General features: G+C 52.1%; 3 protein-coding genes across 5 annotated transcripts; 1 reads left to right on the top strand and 2 right to left on the bottom strand.

Annotated features, from left to right (window-relative positions):
* Positions 1–8,301: 8,301 nt before the first annotated feature.
* On the top strand, positions 8,302–12,006 carry LOC112881680 (LRR receptor-like serine/threonine-protein kinase RPK2). Its single transcript, XM_025946489.1, has one exon. It carries the CDS (start codon positions 8,335–8,337, stop codon positions 11,779–11,781), a length of 3,447 nt encoding a protein of 1,148 aa, XP_025802274.1. The 5' UTR covers positions 8,302–8,334; the 3' UTR covers positions 11,782–12,006.
* A 782-nt stretch (positions 12,007–12,788) lies between these two features.
* LOC112881433 (glycerophosphodiester phosphodiesterase GDPD6-like) lies at positions 12,789–15,291 on the bottom strand. Of its 2 annotated transcripts, XM_025946114.1 has the most exons (5): positions 15,150–15,291; positions 14,400–15,038; positions 13,921–14,304; positions 13,731–13,805; positions 12,789–13,598 (listed from the first exon to the last, which is right to left on the bottom strand). In XM_025946114.1, exons 2-5 carry the CDS (start codon positions 14,410–14,412, stop codon positions 12,937–12,939), a joined length of 1,134 nt encoding a protein of 377 aa, XP_025801899.1. In that variant the 5' UTR covers positions 14,413–15,038; positions 15,150–15,291; the 3' UTR covers positions 12,789–12,936. The 2 variants fall into 2 exon arrangements, with proteins under 2 accessions (XP_025801899.1, XP_025801898.1); XM_025946113.1 differs by having other exon boundaries at positions 14,400–15,254.
* A 24-nt stretch (positions 15,292–15,315) lies between these two features.
* On the bottom strand, positions 15,316–17,736 carry LOC112881434 (ninja-family protein Os07g0602900-like). 2 transcript variants are annotated; one of them, XM_025946116.1, is made up of 3 exons: positions 17,515–17,736; positions 16,671–17,266; positions 15,316–15,774 (listed from the first exon to the last, which is right to left on the bottom strand). In XM_025946116.1, exons 2-3 carry the CDS (start codon positions 17,191–17,193, stop codon positions 15,347–15,349), a joined length of 951 nt encoding a protein of 316 aa, XP_025801901.1. In that variant the 5' UTR covers positions 17,194–17,266; positions 17,515–17,736; the 3' UTR covers positions 15,316–15,346. The 2 variants fall into 2 exon arrangements, with proteins under 2 accessions (XP_025801901.1, XP_025801900.1); XM_025946115.1 differs by having other exon boundaries at positions 16,671–17,732.
* Between the last annotated feature and the right edge of the window lie 1,525 nt (positions 17,737–19,261).

A 19,261-nucleotide genomic window follows, 5' to 3' on the forward strand; every position in this document is an offset into this window, starting at 1 on the left:
TGAGTTTTACTTTTATCTTTCAACCATTTTACATGTAAACCCTTACACCTTTGTGTTAATTACACATAGGTCCTTAGTTTTCAACAAAAGTCTATTTTTCTTAGGTTTTACTTAACTTTTGCACTTTTCTTCTCTATAATCATTTAGGTTTACCACTTAAGAGTACTTTTACCCAATTACACTCAAGTACTTATATAATTCATGAATTACAAATATACCCCTAGCTCTCTTTACAACTTATACACACCATAGCATGCATACATATATCACACTATTACCTAGTGTCTATATCTCTAATTACCTGAATGTTACAGGCGGGAGGCGTGGGGCCGGGGACTAGCGAGCGGGAGGTCCCAAAAAAATTTTGAGGCCCCTCCCGAGGGCCTCTTCGCGAATAAAAAAATTTCTTATTCGTGAAGAGGTCCCTGAGGCAGGCATCCCGCCCGGCCAGTGGGCGGGAGGTGCCCCTGCTTATGATTTTTGTTATATCTTTTTGGAATTTATATTTCACAAACTATTTGAAATTTAGACTTTTTCAAATACAAGATTTGTTCGCCATACTCTTATGTATGCATATAAAATTTTAATTCAATTTTACGAAGAATATTACGGTATCTAAAACTCGTACGAAGATGGTTAAACGATAACGTTTTGCAATATAGAATCCAAATATTACGATAGCACGATACATGAAGCCATTAAAAATAAAATAATATGATAACAAACAAGTTTTAAACTGGGGCCAGCTTCAGCAGAACTGGAGCCACCATCATTGTTTGGGCAATATTTATACGTGTATCCAATCTGATTACAATTGAGCATTTCCAATAATCTTTCCATTTACCCTTATAAGCATGCAACCGCCACGGACACCCCTCCTTCACACATACCACATCGTACTTACGAGATTTGCATTCGACTGTTTTAAACTCTCGCATAAGAGAGAGACCAGCACTTAACAGCTTTCTTGACTGTCAGACCCGGGGCCACCGGGCTGGGCATGTCACAAAGTTTAAGAGATTAAGCCCGTCTTATCTCTTATTCATTTTGTTTATCTCTTGTTTATCCCGTTTAAATAGGAGATAGAGCTAACCAACACAGAGAGGATCTACTCGAGATCAGTTTTGGTGGGATTCCTTGGAGGGGGTTGGTTAGCATCTTTGTAACTCTGATCTCTCGGATATATAAGGGAGGTCAGGGATCCCCCTCAAAACAGAAGATCATTAGGTCATTCTACACCAAAGAGAATACAAACCATCATACAGGACGTAGGGTGTTATGCTCCGTGCGGCCCGAACCTGTCTAAAGTCTTGTGTTCTTTGCACCTTCGAGTTCCTGATCTCGGCGTTCCCTCATCCAAAACTTACCACCTTGGGTATATCCCTCGGTGGGCAGCTGGTTAAACACCGACAGCTGGCGCGCCAGGTAGGGGAGCGCGTCGAAGATCCACCGGCGAGCTCGATGGCATCTTTCAAATTCATCAGGTCAGTTCCCTCTCAGGGTACGACGCTTGTTTTTGGCTCGTGGGTTTGCATCGCAGATGGTGCGGGCAACTTTCGGCGATTCCTCGTCGACATGACGCCGAAAACCGTCGCTGCGGATCCTTGCAGCGGCCTCGACAAGTTCGTTGACGAGCTCGATAACTTGCCGCTCCACGCTTCCGCGACACAGGTCGAGATGGAATCTGTTCCAAGCTCGACTTCTTCTGGTGTCGCGACAACTTCCCCTGGTTTGGACTTGTTCCAATCTAGGGATTCGCATGGTCGGACTCAACCCGGCTTGTGCGAATCAGCCACTGATCTTCAGGAGGCCAACGCGCCTGGATCCCTCTTCATGTTAGAGAAGGATCTGGACCTGCTGCTCCGGGACGGAAACCCTGAAGCCACCGCGTGTCGGGAGGCTTCGGGTTGTTCTGGCCCCGGTGATTTGATGATCGCCTCCTCGCCAAAGGGGCACATCGTGCATTGGAAGGGCATGAAGCTCTCCAATCTACTCGAGGCAGAGAGCCGGCTCGTGGCTCACCTCGAGCCATTGCCTTTCCAGGAGGGCAGGCCATTGGCCGCCGCGGCGGAGGAGTCGACGGAGCTAGTCGACGAAAGTTCTCATGAGCTTTCCTCCCGCTAGGTGCTGATGGCCGAAGAAGGCGAGGACGGTGGGGATCTCTCCATCGATAACTTTGACGTGATCTCCGACGATGAGATCACGGCCAACGCCGGTAACGAGAATGACGCCGATCGTGAGGCGCGGAGGGCCAGGAACAGGGCCCGAACAATCCGGCGGAGGAGAGCTAACGAGCGAAGGCGATCTATGCAACGCGAGCTCGACCCCGAGTTTGCTGCCGTAAGCGAGCGGGGCTTCAGGACTCCGGTGGCCAACATTGCCAAGGTCACGGCCATCCTCGAGCGCAGCCACGACCCGGAGGTACGTCAAGCACTCCTCTATGCGCAGAGGGCTTGGATCCAGTTGGATCAGCATAATCCGGCGTCCGTCATCCGGGAAGAGCGCGTGGACGAGAGCCGGAGCCAGGCCCGCAGTCGAACGTCTGGTGGTCGTCCTCAACATCAGATCATCAACGACAACGCACGCGCGAGCCAGGCCCCTGGCGGGAGGCAACAGCCACCGCAAGGGGGTCGTCCGCGACAGGCCAGTCGACGACCTCCTCCGGAGGACCTGCGCCAGCACATCAATGATGGTCGCAATGCGCGCACCGTGATCTCCTCCAGGCGCAAGACTCGCGAAGAAGTCAAAGCTGAAGGTACTGATTGTAGCGATCGATTTCCTGCTTTCTCTGCTCGTTTCAGCAGCTACAAGTACCCGGAGGGTTTCAAGCCGATCGGCATCACCAAGTACGACGGCAAGCAGGCTCCCCAGCAGTGGCTCCGTTGCTACTCCACGGCCATTGATGTCGCGGGGGGCTCAAATATCACCAAAGTCGTCTACTTCCCGATGGCTTTGGACCCTGCGCCGCTCACTTTGCTGGAGAGCCTCGGCAGTAACTCCATCGACTCCTGGGAACGACTTAAGAAGGTCTTCATCGATAATTTCCAGGGAGCGATTACCCGTGCAGGTACTCGACACGATCTTGCCCAGTGCAAGCAAGAACATAACGAGCTTCTACGGTCCTACACGCGTCGCTTCTTCGACGTCCGCGCCACCATCGCGAACATCTCGGAGGAGGACATCATCGACTGCGTCTACAACGGCATCACCGACCCGAGCATATACAGAGATTTCGGGCGGAACAGGCCGAAAACTGTTGCGGGCCTTCGTGATATGATGCACGATTGGTCCGAGCAGGAGGAGAAGATGCGGGAGCGGTTCCCGCGGCGCCATGATAGCAATCTGCGGCGCCCAAACGACAACCGCAGCGACAAAGGCCAGCGGGACTTTTTCGGGCCACCCCGGAAACGAAAGCCAGATGATGTCATCGCGGCTATCGATCGTCCTTCACGAGGTAAGAAGTCGACAACTCAGGAGGAGTTCGAGAAGCTCCTGCAGAAGAAGTGCCCGTGGCATCCGGGCGCCAACCACGCTGCCATCGACTGCTACCACCTTCGGAGGACGTTCAGCAACTCCGGTGGTGGGAGGAAGAACAAGAAGCCTGCTGACAAAGAACCCGAGGACGATGATTAGGAGGATCACGGGCGCAACCCGAAGTTTCAGGATGCGTTGAAGGTGGTCAACATCATCTTCGGGGGGGACGAGGACTTCTGTTCCAGGCGGGATCAGAAGCTGCTCCTCCGAGAGATTTTGTCCATCGAGCCGGCGGTACCGCGGCCACTTCGTTGGTCGGAGGTCCCCATCTCGTTCTCTCGTGATGACCAGTGGACAAGCTTTTCCGAGCCCGGTAAGTTTCCCTTGGTCCTGGACCCCGTGGTAGCGGAGGTTAAGCTTACCAAGGTCCTGATCGATGGCGGGAGCGGGCTCAATCTCATCTTCGTCAGCACTTTGAAGAAGATGGGTCTGGATTTCAAGGATATGCTGGTTCCCAGCAAGTCCCCTTTCTACGGCATCGTCCCAGGTAATGCGGCGCATCCGCTCGGTACGGTGGTCCTCCCGGTCACCTTCGGTACGCGGGAGAATTATCATACTGAATTCATCAAGTTCAAAGTGGCTACTTTTGACTCTTCTTACCATGCAATACTGGGTCGACCGGCACTCGCCAAATTCATGGCAGTGCCGCATTATGTCTATTTGCTTCTTAAGATGCCAGGACTCGGTGGAGTGCTCACCCTCCGTGGCGACTTGAAGAAGTCCTATGACTGCAATCAGGAGGCGATCCAGTACGCTTCGACTACTCGCGTGCCAGATGATTCGGGAGAAGTACTCGCGGCCGCGTAGCAGCTCTCCCAGACCGGGCTGGAGATCCCTTCCAAGAAGGCCAACAAGTCGAGCATCCAGTCGACTGATGATGTGGCCCTCAAGACGATCCAGCTCCAGGACAATTTCATTCTCCCTGCAATCCGAAGGCACGCTAGATTCGTCATCTACGACAAGATGACTGAAGTCGCTGCTTACCCATTCTTCAAGCACATCATCATCATCATCATCAGACGAATCGGCATTCATTGCTTCATCCAATTCACGTTCTTCGTCTTGCAGTTGTTCAATAATAAAGGGTATGTTCTCGTCCTCATCAGCCACGCATTGAGGTGCTGCGGTGCCACCTGCCTCAATGTTTGCCTCCTCAAATTCTTCATCAATATTTTCATCCCCCGGAGCAGCTTCAATGTTTATCAAAGGGTTCTGGTGCACACTGACAAAAAGTACCAATGGTCACTGCCAATGACTTGCATTTTGCAGATAAGTTAACCAGTCCTCGTTGCTTGCAAGTGGTATCAGCTCCCAGATCAAAGCGTGAGTGGTGCGATTTATGACGCACTGAACACTCACAGTGTGTGTCTCCTGATTAATTCTTAATCCCCTCATTTACCAGTTGCATAGGGATTCAAATATCCTCTCGTGCGGTCTGGTAATTCCTCTGACCGCACAGTTGAATTCAGTTAAATCTACCCCATTCGGCCCATAAATCACATTTCCTTCTCCGTAATATATACTGAAAATACTCTTCTCGGAAGACATATCTGTCAATCATTAATAAACTAGTTATACTACATATTAATACACAACGACCCTAAGTTTCAGTGATTCCCGGATTCTATTTTCCAGAATCTAAACTATTCAGAATATAAATTTACTAAAAATAATTGAAAATACTAAAAACTATTCAAAACATAACTACTCTAAGAAATATTTCCTAGATTATAGTTATTTTCAAGTAATTATACGGCTGGAATGAGAATATACCTCTAAATTGACGTGTGAACAGGGCTTCGCCGCTTTCTCTTCTCTCTTCGTCTCCTCCTTTTTTTTTGGTTTTTACTGAATAAAATGACAATTTTAGGGCAGGTAGGGGCTTATATAGCCAGGGGGACCTCCCGCCCGACCAACGGGCGGGATGCCCCCATAGGGACCTCTTCGCGAATAAGATAACTTTCTTATTTGCCAAGAGGCCCTCGGGGACCTCCCGCCCAATGGGCGGGAGGTCCCCGGCCCCACGTTTCCCGCCCGATCAACGGGCGGGAGGTACCCATTTTTTAAATTATTCCCAACCGGCTCCCCTTTTCCGAATTTAATATTTTTTATCCCTTTTTTTAAAAAAAGTCCAGCAGCTTTTAAATCGAGCTGCACGATTTTTTTCTTTTCTGAAAAAACGCAGACGCTCTCCAAAACGATTTGTTTTCCCAGTCACGTTAAGCGCGATTAGACAGGCGCTGGAGTGGATGGATATGCTCGCCTTTTCCCGGCTCCCTCCGTTGTTGGTGCCTGCTCACCCCCACTTCGGTGGCCCGGTCTTGTTTATTTCAAAGCGGGCAGCCGATTCGGGCGAGATTTTCCCTCCCAGACGCCATCTTTTGGGCGGGCGACCTTTATCTGGCCGTCACCAGCGACAAAGCACGCGGCCTAACTCCAGACCCATTACCCGGCCGTGCATGACGAACTTGCAAGTGGCAACGGCATGCTACGCTCGAAACGACGAATCTTCGTCGTCCCGTCAGGAAAAGGCGCTGGAACACCAACGAGCTCGCAGTGGCGGCCGCACGGGAACCCACGACGGATCGCGAGTTTGTAGCGTGCAAGAATGGACGACGAGATCTCCGACTCGTTTCCCTCTGTTGCCCCAGTATCTGCGACTGGTTTTGCAGCTACGTGGAACGGAACGAGCCCACCGTTTCCTCCCGTCGACGGCACACGACAACCTAACACGCAACCGGCGGGAAAGTTGACACGACGGCGCCCTTTTTCCCTCGGGGGCCGACTCCTCCGCCCGTTCCGTCCACCGGCGAGCCACAACACACCACGCCCCCACTGGCCCAACCCACTACCGCGTCCGCATGCGGCCGCCGCCGCCGTCCCCCGCTTTGACCGCGCCCCGGCGGCACGTTGACGGCTGCTGGGCCCCGGGCGCGGGCGCCCCCGCGCGACGCTGACAGGCGGGGCCCGGCCCCCACCGCGCGGCGGTCCCCGTCCTGGCCTCGGCGGGGGCACGGGCGTCGCTTTCGGAATGCCGAACCCCCGCCGCGGAAAGCAACGGGTGGGAGGGGTCGCGTACCCGCCCGCCGCCGCGCGGGGCGGGGGGCCGCGCGATCGGGGACGGACGGTGGGGATGCGTGGGTGCGCGGGGGAGCCCGGTGTGAAAGGCGACAGTGGAAAGCAGAGGCCGCCGAGCCGGGGCGCGGGGGTGGTGGATGGATGGATGGATGGAGCGGGGAAAAGCAAAGCGTGGGAGGGGAGGAGCCTTTTCGCTCTCCACACCGCCTTTTCGCGAAATTGCACGCGGCCGCTGGGTTTTTCGGGCGGGCACCTCGCGTCGCGAGTATTTACACGACGGGTCTCAGGAAAGGGATACCGGTGCGTGCTGCAAGCGAAGAAGCGCAGGATGCTGGCCATAATTTTGAAGCTACCGCGGATTCCGTACGTGTAGAAAGAAGGTGAGGGTCCGTTCGGTTCTCCAGAAATGACTCCATGGAAGAGGTTCAGGCCGAAACTGTTAGCTAATTTATACAAGCTTTAACTCCCTGGAAGGATTTCTAGCCTCGTTCTAGCCTAACCGAACAAATCTTTTTAGTTGGCTTGGCAAGCGCTTGAGATCAATATTAGTCTTGTCACGTTGCTCTCATGAATCACATCTAACAATCTGACTATGATGTTTCCCAATGAAGGGATCAATATTAGTTTCATTGTGTGGCTTAATGATTTGGTAGCGTCTATATCATATGCATGTATTAGTAATTATAAATTATGTCTTAAGGATCTCTCCCATCACTTCTCTATAATATTATAGATGCCCCCTAGATTTATTTTGGATGGTAACCATCATCGTTGAAAATATACGATCTATATTAATTTGGATTTGGGAAAAAATTAAGTAAAAATCCATATTCCGGCCACGATGCTTTTGTTGGTTTTGAAATTCTTAGGATTAGATGTCACTTCAAGAAGATGAAAATCTAGAACTATGGCCATAGGCATAGTAAATTTAATATTTTATTTATCATAATCATAGAACCTTCCCAATCAATTCCGCATCACAAACTTTTTGATTCCACGTTATCGAATCATTCCAATAATTAAGATTTTGAAGACCGGACAATATGCAATTAAGAGTGCATTAATTACCCTACAACCTATGGTGCTTCAGTGTTCTCTTGTTTGCTTTTTGTGCCCTGTCGATTTCAACACAGTAGTTTCTAGCTTGAGTATCACACCATTTGATATTGTCATGTTGAAGTTTTGCTTAATAGCTGTAGCTAGGATAATGTCCTCGACTACCAGCTGCGATGGTTCTCGTATCTCTTCTCCGGATGAGTTAATTTATCTATCCATCAGCTCATTGCCGCTATACATGTTGTTATCATGGCTAATGAGAAGTATTGTGCACTACACCTCTGTTTATCTCACGATGAGCTATCTGCCTTGCCACATACATCTAGGTGCAACGAATGTGTTCGGCTTGATCAAAATCTGCTCTTAGCGATCCATCTTTATCCGAGAATCTCTTATCGTTAGAATTGACATGTCTCCATTGGCAGCTCACTTCACACTAAGATGCTATTCACCTTTCCACAAAGATTGCCTCCTTTAGAAATTCTATGAAAGATTTTTCTGTTTGTAGCCAGTAAGCTCGCTTTGTACCAAAGAAGAAAACATTTATGCCACCTGCATCAACCCAAGATCATCACAATGCTACTGCAGCGCAATGCAATTTGAGGGAAACCGGAGGCCTTAGCCGCGAACCACACTGTGCCCAGTGCAACCCAGCCGCTGGGGCACATGCTCCAAGCTTCCAAACCAAGCAACCCCCACCCCCCACCTCCACCCGAGGGCGCAAAGCGCAAAACTCCACCCACCCCGAGGTCCCCGCCGCAAAAAATCCACGCGTGCCCCCTCCCTCTCGCCGCCGGCCGCCGCCGCCTCACTCTTACTACACTCCACCGCGGGCCAAGCACTCCGCCCTTCCTCCACTGCCCCGCCCCAATGCGACGGCGGCCCCCGCCGCCGCCGCCGCCGACTCCGCTCATGGCCGCGCAAACCTTACTGCCGAAGCTGCTCTTGCTGCTGCTGCTGCTGCTCGGAGACGCCACCTCGGTTTCCGGCAGCGGCGAGCGCGAGGCGTTGATGAAGTTCAAGGCGGCTGTGACGGCCGACCCGGGCGGGCTGCTGCGCGGCTGGGCCCCGGCCTCCGCAGACTACTGCCGCTGGCCGGGCGTGTCGTGCGGTGCGGGCGGGGAGGTGGTCGCGCTCAACATCTCCTCCGCGCCAGGTCACGCGCTCGCGGGCGAGCTGTCCCCGGCCGTCGCGGCACTGCGGGCGCTCCGCGTGCTCGCGCTCCCGTCCCACGCGCTCTCGGGACAGCTCCCACCGGCGATCTGGTCGCTGCGCCGCCTCCGCGTGCTCGACCTCTCCGGCAACCGCCTCCAGGGCGGAGTCCCCGCGGCGCTCGCCTGCGTCGGGCTCCAGACACTGGACCTCGCCTACAACAAGCTCAACGGCTCCGTGCCCGCGGCCCTCGGCGCGCTCCCTGGGCTGCGGCGCCTGTCACTTGCCTCCAACCGATTCGGCGGCGCCATCCCTGACGAACTTGGTGGCGCCGGGTGCCGCAGCCTGCAGTTCCTCGACCTCTCCGGGAACCTGCTCGTCGGTGGCATCCCCCGGAGCCTGGGCAACTGTAGCAAGCTGGAAGCGCTGTTGCTGTCCTCCAATCTGCTGGATGACATCATTCCGCCGGAGATTGGTCGGCTCAAGAACCTGCGGGCTTTGGATGTGTCCAGGAACAGTTTGAGTGGGCCTGTGCCAGCAGAGCTTGGTGGTTGTGTTCAGCTGTCAGTGCTTGTGTTGTCCAATCCTTATGCGCAGCTTGATGGTTTGAATTCGTCTGATTACGGGGAGGTCGATGACTTTAACTACTTCCAAGGAGGGATCCCGGAAGCTGTCACGGCACTGCCGAAGCTGAGGGTGCTGTGGGCACCAAGGGCTACATTGGAGGGAGAGTTGCCGGGCAACTGGAGTTCTTGCCAGAGCTTGGAGATGATGAATTTGGGGGAGAATCTGTTGTCTGGTGGCATTCCTAAGGGCCTGGTGGAATGTGCGAATCTGAGGTTCTTGAATTTGAGCTCGAACAAGCTTACAGGTTCAGTCGATCCTTCACTGCCAGTTCCTTGCATGGACGTGTTTGATGTCAGTGGAAACCAGTTATCTGGCGTGATTCCAGTATTTATCTCAAAGAACTGTCTTTCATCGCAGCAATCATTGGATGACTTGGTGTCAGAGTATTCTTCCTTCTTCACATATCAAGCGCTTGCTGGCTTTATCTCATCCTCATTACCATTGGGTGTGCATTTGACAGGCTACCATAGTTTTGCCCGAAACAATTTTACTGGTGCAGTTGCAACCTTGCCGCTTGCTGCTGAGAAGTTGGGGATGCAGGGGTCCTATGCATTCTTGGCTGATGGGAATCATCTCGGTGGGCAGCTTCAGCCTGGCCTATTTGACAAGTGCAACAGCTCAAGGGGCTTTGTTGTGGAAGTCAGTGACAACTTGATAGCTGGAGCTATTCCTGGAGAAATTGGCTCGCTGTGCAGTTCTCTTGTTGTTCTTGGTATTGCTGGTAATCAGCTTTCAGGTACGATACCATCAAGCATCGGGGAGTTAAGTTACCTTATCAGCTTGGATTTGAGTAGGAATCGCCTTGGTGGTGAAATTCCTACTTCTGTGAAGAAGTTGCCGCATTTAGAGCGCCTCTCTTTGGCCCATAACCTTCTGAACGGCACCATTCCAGCTGATATTAATCAGCTGCATGCTCTCCGGGTTTTGGACCTGTCATCAAACCTCCTCACAGGGGTGATCCCTGATGTCCTTGCTGACTTGAGAAATCTCACTGCACTCCTCCTTGATAACAATAAACTTACTGGGAATATTCCTTCAGGATTTGCTACTTCAGCATCCCTCGCCATGTTTAATGTGTCATTCAACAATTTGTCTGGTCCGGTGCCAACGAATGGGAATACGGTTAGATGTGATAGCGTTATTGGGAATCCTTTACTGCAATCTTGTCATGTGTACACTCTGGCTGTGCCCTCAGCTGCTCAGCAGGGTCGTGATTTGAATTCGAATTACTCCAATGATACTACAACTTCAGACTCACAAAATGAAGGAGGGAACAATTCATTCAATGCAATTGAAATAGCTTCTATAACTTCTGCAACAGCCATTGTCTCTGTCCTCCTTGCACTGATCGTGCTCTTCATATACACAAGGAAATGTGCTCCCCGGATGTCAGCTCGGTCTTCTGGAAGAAGGGAAGTTACAATTTTCCAAGATATCGGTGTGCCGATCACTTATGAGACTGTTGTTCGAGCCACTGGAAGTTTCAATGCGAGCAATTGCATTGGAAGTGGAGGCTTTGGAGCCACATACAAGGCTGAAATTGCACCTGGAGTGTTGGTAGCTATTAAGAGGCTCTCGGTCGGGAGATTTCAGGGAGCCCAACAGTTCCATGCTGAGATAAAAACCCTAGGGAGATTGAGGCATCAAAATCTTGTTACCTTGGTAGGTTACCATCTTGGTGAGTCTGAAATGTTTCTCATATATAACTACTTGTCTGGAGGAAACCTTGAGAGGTTTATACAGGAGAGATCGAAGAGACCGGTAGACTGGAAAATGCTGCACAAGATTGCATTGGATGTTGCAAAAGCACTTGCTTATCTGCATGATACCTGTGTTCCTCGTATCCTTCACCGGGATGTGAAGCCGAGCAATATTTTGTTGGACACGAACAATAATGCTTATCTCTCAGACTTTGGACTGGCAAGACTCTTGGGAAATTCAGAAACACATGCAACCACTGGTGTAGCTGGAACATTTGGATATGTCGCTCCAGAATACGCAATGACTTGCCGTGTTTCAGATAAAGCTGATGTGTATAGCTATGGTGTTGTCCTGATGGAGCTAATCTCAGACAAGAAAGCCTTAGATCCATCATTTTCTCCCTATGGTAATGGGTTCAACATAGTTGCTTGGGCATGCATGCTGCTTCGTCAAGGCCGTGCTCGGGAATTCTTTATTGATGGTCTGTGGGATGTTGGCCCGCATGATGACTTGGTAGAAACATTGCATTTAGCAGTGATGTGCACTGTTGATTCACTCTCTATACGGCCAACTATGAAGCAGGTTGTCCAGCGGTTAAAGCAACTACAGCCCCCAATTCGTGAACATCGATAGAGATGAATAATTTACACATTCCCCATCTAGAAGGTAAAGATAGCTGTGACCTGCGCCGGTGACGATTTTTTTTCTAATCATCTGTTTGACTAGATTTTATCCTGTAGATGGCAGCTTTGTATAATATAGTTCTCTCCTGAATCTCACTAATGTATCTGCTGATAAGAAGAGCAGGTGTAAATTAACAATCTTAATGCCAAAGATTTCAGATTTCAGTTAAGAGCATCTTACTGTATTCTTCTATTATTTCCTCTAGTGTGTATCAAGTGCATTAGTGTCTAGTGTGTATATACCAAATCACCATTTGTAAGCTAGCAGCATGAATGACCAGCATGGAACTAGCATACTGGACACTGCCTTAGGAGAAGTTCCTGACCTTCCACGTGCTGTCATATTTCCACAATGTACCTTGAGAGGTCTTACTATAGTTCTATGGTTCGCGTTTTTATATCTGAATAATTTACACTGTCTTTTATTTTGAATTTTGATATGAAGGCCAACGCTATCATGTGCCAATTAACCTAACAAGTTGTGAGCATACGTGTAGCCAAACAGGGAATGCTTAAACATTAATCATGAAGGAAATCCTTGTTCCCGCATGTGCCCTTCCTCTAAATTTCGGTGTTTTTTTTAATGATGACACCACCTAATTGTTTTTGGCATTGCCAAACACTTACTGCTACTAATTGGTATATATATGTCATCTAAGTATCTAACAAAGAGTATCAACGGTCACCAATGAATCTGCTTATAACTATCAAAAGTAAAAAGAAAAACGCTTGGCATCTATCTATGTTTTATTTCTGAAGCTGCCAAAGGGTTCGCAGAATTTCGACGTCAGGAATGCATTGCACCTGTTGTGGTCTCTACTAAAAAGCACATTCATATGTTGATTCAGGCTTTCATTTTGTACTAACTACGCAAATGTGAAGGCACAGAGGACTGTATTATACTTTATCCAAAGATAAAAGGGGGATCCCATACTGATTTGCTGTTAACAGTAACTATTCCAAAAACAATGTATGGCCATTGCAAAATCCAAGGAATTATCTCCAAGATGAAAACAACTCCACCACAATCTGAATCAAAGAACTCAGCTACCAGACAGAAACTCAACTAACCTATATATCCTATCCCCAACCTTACAAATCGTGATCAGTCTTTCTTCTTGGCGGTCCACTCCTGGAACCGGCGGAGGCTCGCCGGGAAGTCGGTGAAGAGCCCGTCGACGCCGACGTCGTTGATCCAGTAGTCGTACTCGGCGTATGGGTCCTGCCGGAAGTTGAAGTGCAGGAACTTGTTCTCGTTGCGGTACGTGTAGGGGTGCACCTGCAGCCCGCGCGCGTGCGCCATGGCGACGAGGTCCGTCGGCGTGGCCAGCCGGTTGTCCTTGGTCGGCGGCACCACCGTGTCCTTCCACGGCCCGATGCCCACCACGTACTTCTTCATGTAGTCGAGGTACTCGCCGGAGGTGATCTCGTCGTAGGACTGGTTGGTGTCCTCGGTCCGGACGGTCACGTCGTCGATCAGGAAGACGAGCGGCGAGTCGGTGAGGCCGGCGGCGCGGACCAGCGCCGTCGGCGCGAAGGACTGGACGAAGACCGGCTTGGCGCGCCACTCCGGCGACATGTACCTCCCGCCGTACCCGTACTTCTTGAGCGTCGCGATGAACTTGTCCTCGTACTTCTTCCCGTCCGCCCACTGCACGTGCTTGTTCATGAACGCCGGGTTCTTCATCTCCGGGTAGATCCCGACCACCCTCTTGGCGTTCAGCGCGATGTTGATGAACTCCTCGAACGTGATAATCGGCGAAATGCCTGCGGAAACGAAGAGAGAGCTTAACCAGATTGTCGTCTCTGAACATTGTTCGTCGAGTTCAGAGGAAAAGGGTTCGTCGGAATGGCGGTTGGTTGGATCGCCGGCCGGGAATTGAATCCGGACACGCTCACCGTCGTGGGACTTGTCACGGAAGTTCCATCGCTGCTTCGCCCTCAGCGTCTTCAGCTCCGCCAGCGTGAAATCAGCTGCAAGGAATCAAGAACAACAGATGCTTCGGGTTATCCCCTCGCTGGCCTCGATCGACAATGAGATGAAAATTACTGAACTGATTGGCTCTGGACACGTGTACTGTGCACGTACTGACGAAGTATCCCGTGACGTTGGCCCACTGCACCTCGAGCGTGCGGCGGCGGCCGGCGAACTCCGGGCGGTTGGCGACATCGGTGGTGGCGTCGAGCGTGGTGTCGTGGAAGCAGACGAGGTGGCCGTCCTTGGTGGCCTCGATGTCCGCCTCGATGAAGTCGGCGCCCTCGTCGATGGCGCGGGCGTATGCCGCCGCCGTCTCCTCCGGGAGCTCGCCGTTGGAGCCCCGGTGCGCGATGTTGAAGGCGCGCGACGCCTGCAGCGGCGCCCTGTCGTCCCTCCACGCCCCGCCTCCGCCTTCCCCGACCAGCGGCCGCGCCGCGACGCCGCGCGCGCTACCAGACGCGACGGCCACGGCCGCCAGCACGGCCGCGACCATTCCTGCACGCAAAACGATTCAGCGATGGATCAAGAGCGCGTCGCGTCACGCCGGCAGGCCAAGATAGATCGTCGTGTTGATGGGCGTGAGCGCGTACGGAGGGACGCCATTTCCGCCGGCGCGATGGCTGCTGCGGCCGCCGGCTTGGGTGAGGAATGGAGGTGGTGGAGTGGACTGCCGCGACGGCGAGCGCTATATACGCAGAGGCGTTGCGGCGCGAGGAATATTCCAGCGGGATTTAGGCTAATCCTCCATAATCTGTTGCGGTGTTCGTTGGAGATTGCAGTGCCTTCCTGGAAGGGAGAAACGTGTTTGGGCCTAGGAGTCGCCCACAGAGTGAGTTTTGGGCTGTGGCCACTGAAATGGGCCCACCGAAAACACCGAGGCCCAAGAAGGCCGCCGCGTCAAAGCTGGCCGAGCCACGCGTCCGACCTTCGCGTCAGTTCGGCCGGCCGAGAAATATCGTCGCCGGAGCGGTGATGACGACGCCGGCGACCGTCGTGTCGGAGAATCAACGGCTGGGGTGTGATGTCACCTCCACTTATCTGGAACTGCAGCGGATCAACCTTTCCGTGGTTGCGTCGTCCAACAGCAATCATGGAGGCCTCTGCCACCTTCGGGAGCAGTACGATTCACAGGGGCAGAGCGGTCATTCCTGTCGCTCTCTCGCTCTCTTCAGTCTTCCTGCAGCTCTTCGACGACGACGGTGACTCCAGCAGCGTGTGAAAGTGAGAAACTGCACAGCGACAGGAAGCCAGGTGAGCCTCAAGCCCTCGACTGTGGCCAGCATCCATTTCGGAACTTGTTAACCTCACGAACCCTCCCAATCTGCTCACTCTTAACTTACATGTTACAGCAGTATCCAGCTCGCTAGGATAATTAACTAATCATATGATTACCAAGAAACAAAAAAGAAAAGAAGTTTAAGCTTCTGCTTCTGTGTGCTCCTCAAAAAGTTTAAGCTTCTGCTTTTGCCTCCTGCTCAAGAGTTTAAGCTTCTGCTTCTGTCTGCCCCCCCCCCCCCCCCCCCCCCCCAACACCCAATCACAAGAACACCGACTGCTGCGGGTTGACGACGATATGCCTTAGCGGGTTGGTGACGTCGCCGCCGCCGGCGTGCCTCACGAACTCCGCCGGCGTCAGGAAGTTGCCGTGGCAGACGCAAACTATCCTGACCTCCTCGCCTTTCCTGTACTTGTACAGGAAGCCGTCGGTCTTGCGGCCGCTGGGCCCCTCCACCTTGTAGGAGACCATCGGCATGTCCTCCACCATGCTGTTGCGGAGGTCGCCGGTGCTCGCCGTCCGCATCGTCAGCGACCGGAGGGTCCGCAGCGGCTGCTCGCGCCCGGTGGTGCCGTTCGATGGCCTCCCGGTTCCTGACGCCGTTGGGGGCCTGGAGCTGCTCTGGCCACCGCTGGTGTTGTCCGAGGATGTGTTCGTCGCGGGAGAGCTATGCGCCGGGGCTCCACCACCTGCGTCAAGAACAGAGGCACAAGCTTTCAGATTCAACTGAGATAACCTGCATTACCTGTGATGACTAACGAGACGAACTCTGACATGTGCTACTGTTTGAATATATACGAATGTGATGCTCCATCATACGGAACTTTGCTCCAGTGGACAATGCATAAAGGTAGTAGAGGGTAGTAGACTATACAAACCAGCCCAGACAATGATTAACCCCATAATCACACTTATGGCTACCTAATGACTCTAGTTGCCTATCATTGCAGATGCTGATTAACTATATATGGTCTAGCGTCTAGCCATAGTGTAGCACCTCTGTAAACTGCCGAGCACATCAAAGAATTCTGTAACTGACAGCAATCGAAGCGAACTCTAGCTACCAGCCGAATTGCCGAAAACATGAGAGCTGATGTCTCAAGGCATGAGAGCTAACGTCTCAAACAATCTTCCCAAACCGACGAAACAAGATGACTAGGACATGACATGGAAAATTCCTACGACCTGAAGATCATGCCATCCATCCCGGACACCACTTCTTTCAGCTACGCTACGCGTGTCCGTATCGCAAATCCAGCATCAATAACAAAATGGCTACTCCTAAACAGGGGGTATCATCATGAACAGGTAATGAACACATCGCAACTACATGTCATCAGAATAGCAAAAGAAATCACAAACCCACAGCTGAAGTAAAGATCCATGTCTGATGAAACCTGCTTCAGCTATCAGCTAGATCTCTCTGCTCATGCATCTCGTACCTAACGGAACCCAACCCAACGCAACACAACAAAATCTGCCCATGCATCATCAAGAAGTAGCAACCAAGAAAACGAAATGGGATGGACAATCGTACTCGATACGCGCAATAAAACAGTGGAGATTCATTAGCATGCTGTCATACCTTGCTCCGGCGCGCTGGACGAGGTGGTCCCCTGCAAGGCGACCGTCCGCCGGAACTGGAAGCCGCTGGGCACCGTCTGCTCCAGGGCTTCGTCGCGGCCGGCACCGGCGCTTGTGCTTGTGGCGGACCTGCCGGAGTTCATGGAGTTCCGGCGCTCGAGGCGCTTGCGCTTGGCCTCGAGCCGCCGCTGGCTCTGCATCGCGCGGCGACGGAGCCGATCCTCCATGTACTCGCTGGGGAGCGAGGACGTGCGGAGCAGGTCGGACGGCGGAGCCGTGACAGCGGCGGGTTCCTCGCCGGAGGTGAAGCCTCCGGGCAGCGAGCAGATCGAGGGGATGGAGGAAGACCGGACGAGGCGCGGCTTCTTCGCGTCCTGCTCCGGGTCGGCGCCGAAGCAGCCACCGAGGGACAGGCCGAGGCTGAGCTCGATCTCGTCCGACTCGGCGGTCGCTGCGCTTCCGCCGGCTACACCCGGTGCTCCCCCCTCCCGGCCGAACCCGCCCAGGAAATCCCTCGACGCCATGCGTCCCCTCCGAACAACAATCCCTCCAACGGATTCCCCGAGGAAGAACGCTTCTCAATGACCAAAAATTCAGCTACAGAGAACACAGCAACCGATTACGCTCTTCCGGGCTCAGCCAAGCACCAAACAGCACCAGATTTTTCCTCAAAAAACCCGTCCCCCGTCAACACAGAATTCACGCCCCGGAGGCCCCAAGCACGTAGCATTGCGGCAAGCAGCGAACGGCGCCCTCCGCCCCGAATCCCACACCGTGAAATCGGGAGAGCAGCGGAGCACGCACGCAGCAAAACGAAGCGGAATTCGAGAGACCAGATCCCTCACCGTGAGCGAACACAGGATGGATAGGAGGCGGCGGCGGCGAGACGAAGCGGAGAGCAGAGGCGACCTCGGTGGTGCCTCTAATCTCCTCGCTCTTGCGCCCCCGCTAAAACAAAGGGAAGGTGGTTTTCGCTGATTTTTTTTCCGCCGGAAATAGGGGGTGGAAAATTGGTTTTTGTAGGGGGAGGGAGGGGGAGGCTCGTCGGATGGGACTACGAGCGCACGGCGGCCGGCCACGTGTCGGACAACGCGGACACGTGTTGGGCCGCCACGAGCCGAGCCGGGACAGGGGCTCGGCGGCTCGGCTCCGGGGCGGCTGCGGTGGGGGCATAAAATAGCGTGACGTGTCGACGGCGCGGTGGGACGTTGGGGCTGACACGTTTCGGGAGGATTCGTCTGTCGGGCTACGGCCTTTCGTGGGCTGGGAAAAATATCAAGCTCGCAGTGCTAACAAGTAACATCCCTCTAGAAATGTCGAGCTAAATAAGAAAATTAATATAAAAGGAACTATATGAATACTGCTACTATAACCACGGCACGTGAGAAAGGGTTTTCTTTTCCTTGACAAAATCTGGTGCTGTTGGAGCTTTTTTACCCAAAGAACGGTAATTAATTGCTGTTTCTTTCTCGCTGAATTTTTGGGGATTGAGAACAGTTGATGCTCCGAGAATCGGTGGAAAGAAGTGGTCTTTCGAAGCGGTGGGTGCTTGTGCTTCCATGGCGGCTGGGCACAGGTGTTGAAGGCAAGGGCTACATGTTCACCTAATACAGTACATAGCTTAGTGCTAACGATTGCTAGATAAGAAGAGCACGTGGTTGAAACAATTCACATAATTTTTTAGTAAAATTGTAAAAGGCACCGGGTACAAAATCTGATGAAGCCATGTGAGACCTTTAAAGAACACGAAACCACAAAAGATCGTGAGGAGGTAGATCGGGCTATGGAGTAAAATGAATCGTGGTTGCTCATAGGAAGAACACGTACAAAGAGGTAGCTAGGAAGATACTATGGTGAACAACAACGAAGTGCTAGGGTAATCTAACTTCATCAAAAGAAAGTCAAGAGTAACTTTAATTAGAAGAGGAAATATCTGACATACCGAAGATAGATCATTCATATGCCCAGCTGAGTAGGAGGGCCATGGAGGTGGCCTTTGAGTAAGAACACACGAGGACTCAATTGACCAATGCGGGTTACACATCTTGTATAAATCAGAAATAGCACTTCTCGCGGTACCGACTTTCAAGAAGAATAAAGATCTCATAACAATTTGAGCAGGTGACGGAGCTAATAAGTTACTGCCGTTGAGCTACCAAATATGAAGGCTAAATAGTCAAAAGACTGTTACTATTGATAAGTTGCTATAGAAATATAGAAATGTACTCTGTGGAAGCTTAGCGAGATGCATAGATGTAGCTAAGCGGTCGGAATGGTTTGAGAATGAAAGAGTAGGGCGGAATATATAGTAAGATGGGAAGCAAACTAACAACACAAACTGCGTCAGCCATGACGTTTTTTCACAATAACATGTAAGCCCTGACGTCATTGGTATAAGGCGTTTCTCAACGACTATTTCCGAATCGAATTCTTACTGTAGAGTCGAGAGAAGCCGCAGGCGATGAGGGAAAAAGTGGCTTCATCGGCTCGGCTCTCCCTCTACATGCCTCGTGTCATATAATGGTATATATAAGGAGAATGGATTTGCGCTTACCACTATATTTAACCTAATGTATCACATAAACTATGGAT

This window comes from Panicum hallii, chromosome 2, assembly GCF_002211085.1.
Source record: "Panicum hallii strain FIL2 chromosome 2, PHallii_v3.1, whole genome shotgun sequence".
Classification (NCBI taxonomy): domain Eukaryota; kingdom Viridiplantae; phylum Streptophyta; class Magnoliopsida; order Poales; family Poaceae; genus Panicum; species Panicum hallii.

Coding starts and splice junctions, on each gene's coding strand:
- LOC112881434 (XM_025946116.1), bottom strand. CDS start 17,193: ATGGCGTCGAGGGATTTCCTGGGCGGGTTCGGCCGGGAGGGGGGAGCA. Junction 15,775..16,670: donor GTCCAGCGCGCCGGAGCAAG/GTATGACAGCAT, acceptor TTCTTGACGCAG/GTGGTGGAGCCCCGGCGCAT.
- LOC112881433 (XM_025946114.1), bottom strand. Junction 13,806..13,920: donor CGTCACGGGATACTTCGTCA/GTACGTGCACAG, acceptor GATTCCTTGCAG/CTGATTTCACGCTGGCGGAG. Junction 13,599..13,730: donor CCGTGACAAGTCCCACGACG/GTGAGCGTGTCC, acceptor TCGTTTCCGCAG/GCATTTCGCCGATTATCACG.
- LOC112881680 (XM_025946489.1), top strand. CDS start 8,335: ATGCTCCAAGCTTCCAAACCAAGCAACCCCCACCCCCCACCTCCACCC.